At 55.7% G+C, this 948-nt stretch overlaps 1 protein-coding gene across 1 annotated transcript; it reads right to left on the bottom strand.

Annotated features, from left to right (window-relative positions):
- Window positions 1–6: 6 nt before the first annotated feature.
- Window positions 7–948, bottom strand: LOC123347818 (olfactory receptor 6N1-like). The gene has a single exon (XM_044985009.1). The coding sequence runs from the start codon at window positions 946–948 to the stop codon at window positions 7–9; it is 942 nt and encodes a 313-aa protein (XP_044840944.1).

Below are 948 nucleotides of genomic sequence, written 5' to 3' on the forward strand. Positions count from 1 at the left end.
TCGGTGTCATTTTAGGGCTCTCCCTTTGCCACACAGGGCTTTTCTCAGGGCCTCCTTCACCTCCTGGTTCCTGAGGCTGTATATGATGGGGTTGAGAAGCGGGGTGACCACGCAGTAGAAGACTGCGACCATCTTGTCCAGCTGGAAGGAGAATTCCCTTGTGGGCCGGGCGTACATGAAGGTCACTGTGCCATAGAAGACAGCCACCACCGTCAGGTGCGAGGCGCAGGTGGAGAAAGCTTTCTTGCGTCCAGCGGCTGAGGGGATGCTGAGGATGGTGGTGATAATGCTGCCATAGGAGGCCATGGTCAACACGAAGGAGCACAGGATGACTGAGGAGCAGAGGAAGAAGCTGAGCATCTCGTTGAGGTGGGTGTTGGCACAGGCCAGCCTCAGCACGGGCAAGATGTCGCAGAAGAAGTGATCCACCACGTTGGGGCCGCAGAAACGGAGCTGGGAGATGAGGATCACTGGCACCAAGGGCAGGAGGAAGCTGGTGATCCAGGACCAGGTGGTGAGCTGGATGCACACCGTGCCACTCATGAGAGCTGTGTACCTCAAGGGGCAGCATATAGCCAAGTAGCGGTCATAAGCCATGACTGCCAAGAGGAGACACTCAGTGGCACCCAGGGCTAGGAAGAAATAAAGCTGGGAGATGCAGCCGTTGAAGGAAATCACCTTCCTTTCCACCAACAGGTCAGCCAGAATCTTGGGCACTGTGACCGAGGTGTACCAGATCTCCAGGAAGGAGAAGTTGCCCAGGAAGTAGTACATGGGGGTGCGGAGGCTGGGATCAGTCCTGGTGAGAAAGATAATGACCATGTTTCCCATCATGGTCACCGTGTACATGAGCAAGACCAGCAAGAAAACCGGGACCCTGATCTTCTTCAGGCTGGGGAACCCAGCGGTGATGAATTCAGTCACAGTGGACTGGTTTGCCCATTCCAT

The sequence above is a fragment of the Mauremys mutica genome, chromosome 13 (genome assembly GCF_020497125.1).
Source record: "Mauremys mutica isolate MM-2020 ecotype Southern chromosome 13, ASM2049712v1, whole genome shotgun sequence".
NCBI lineage: Eukaryota > Metazoa > Chordata > Testudines > Geoemydidae > Mauremys > Mauremys mutica.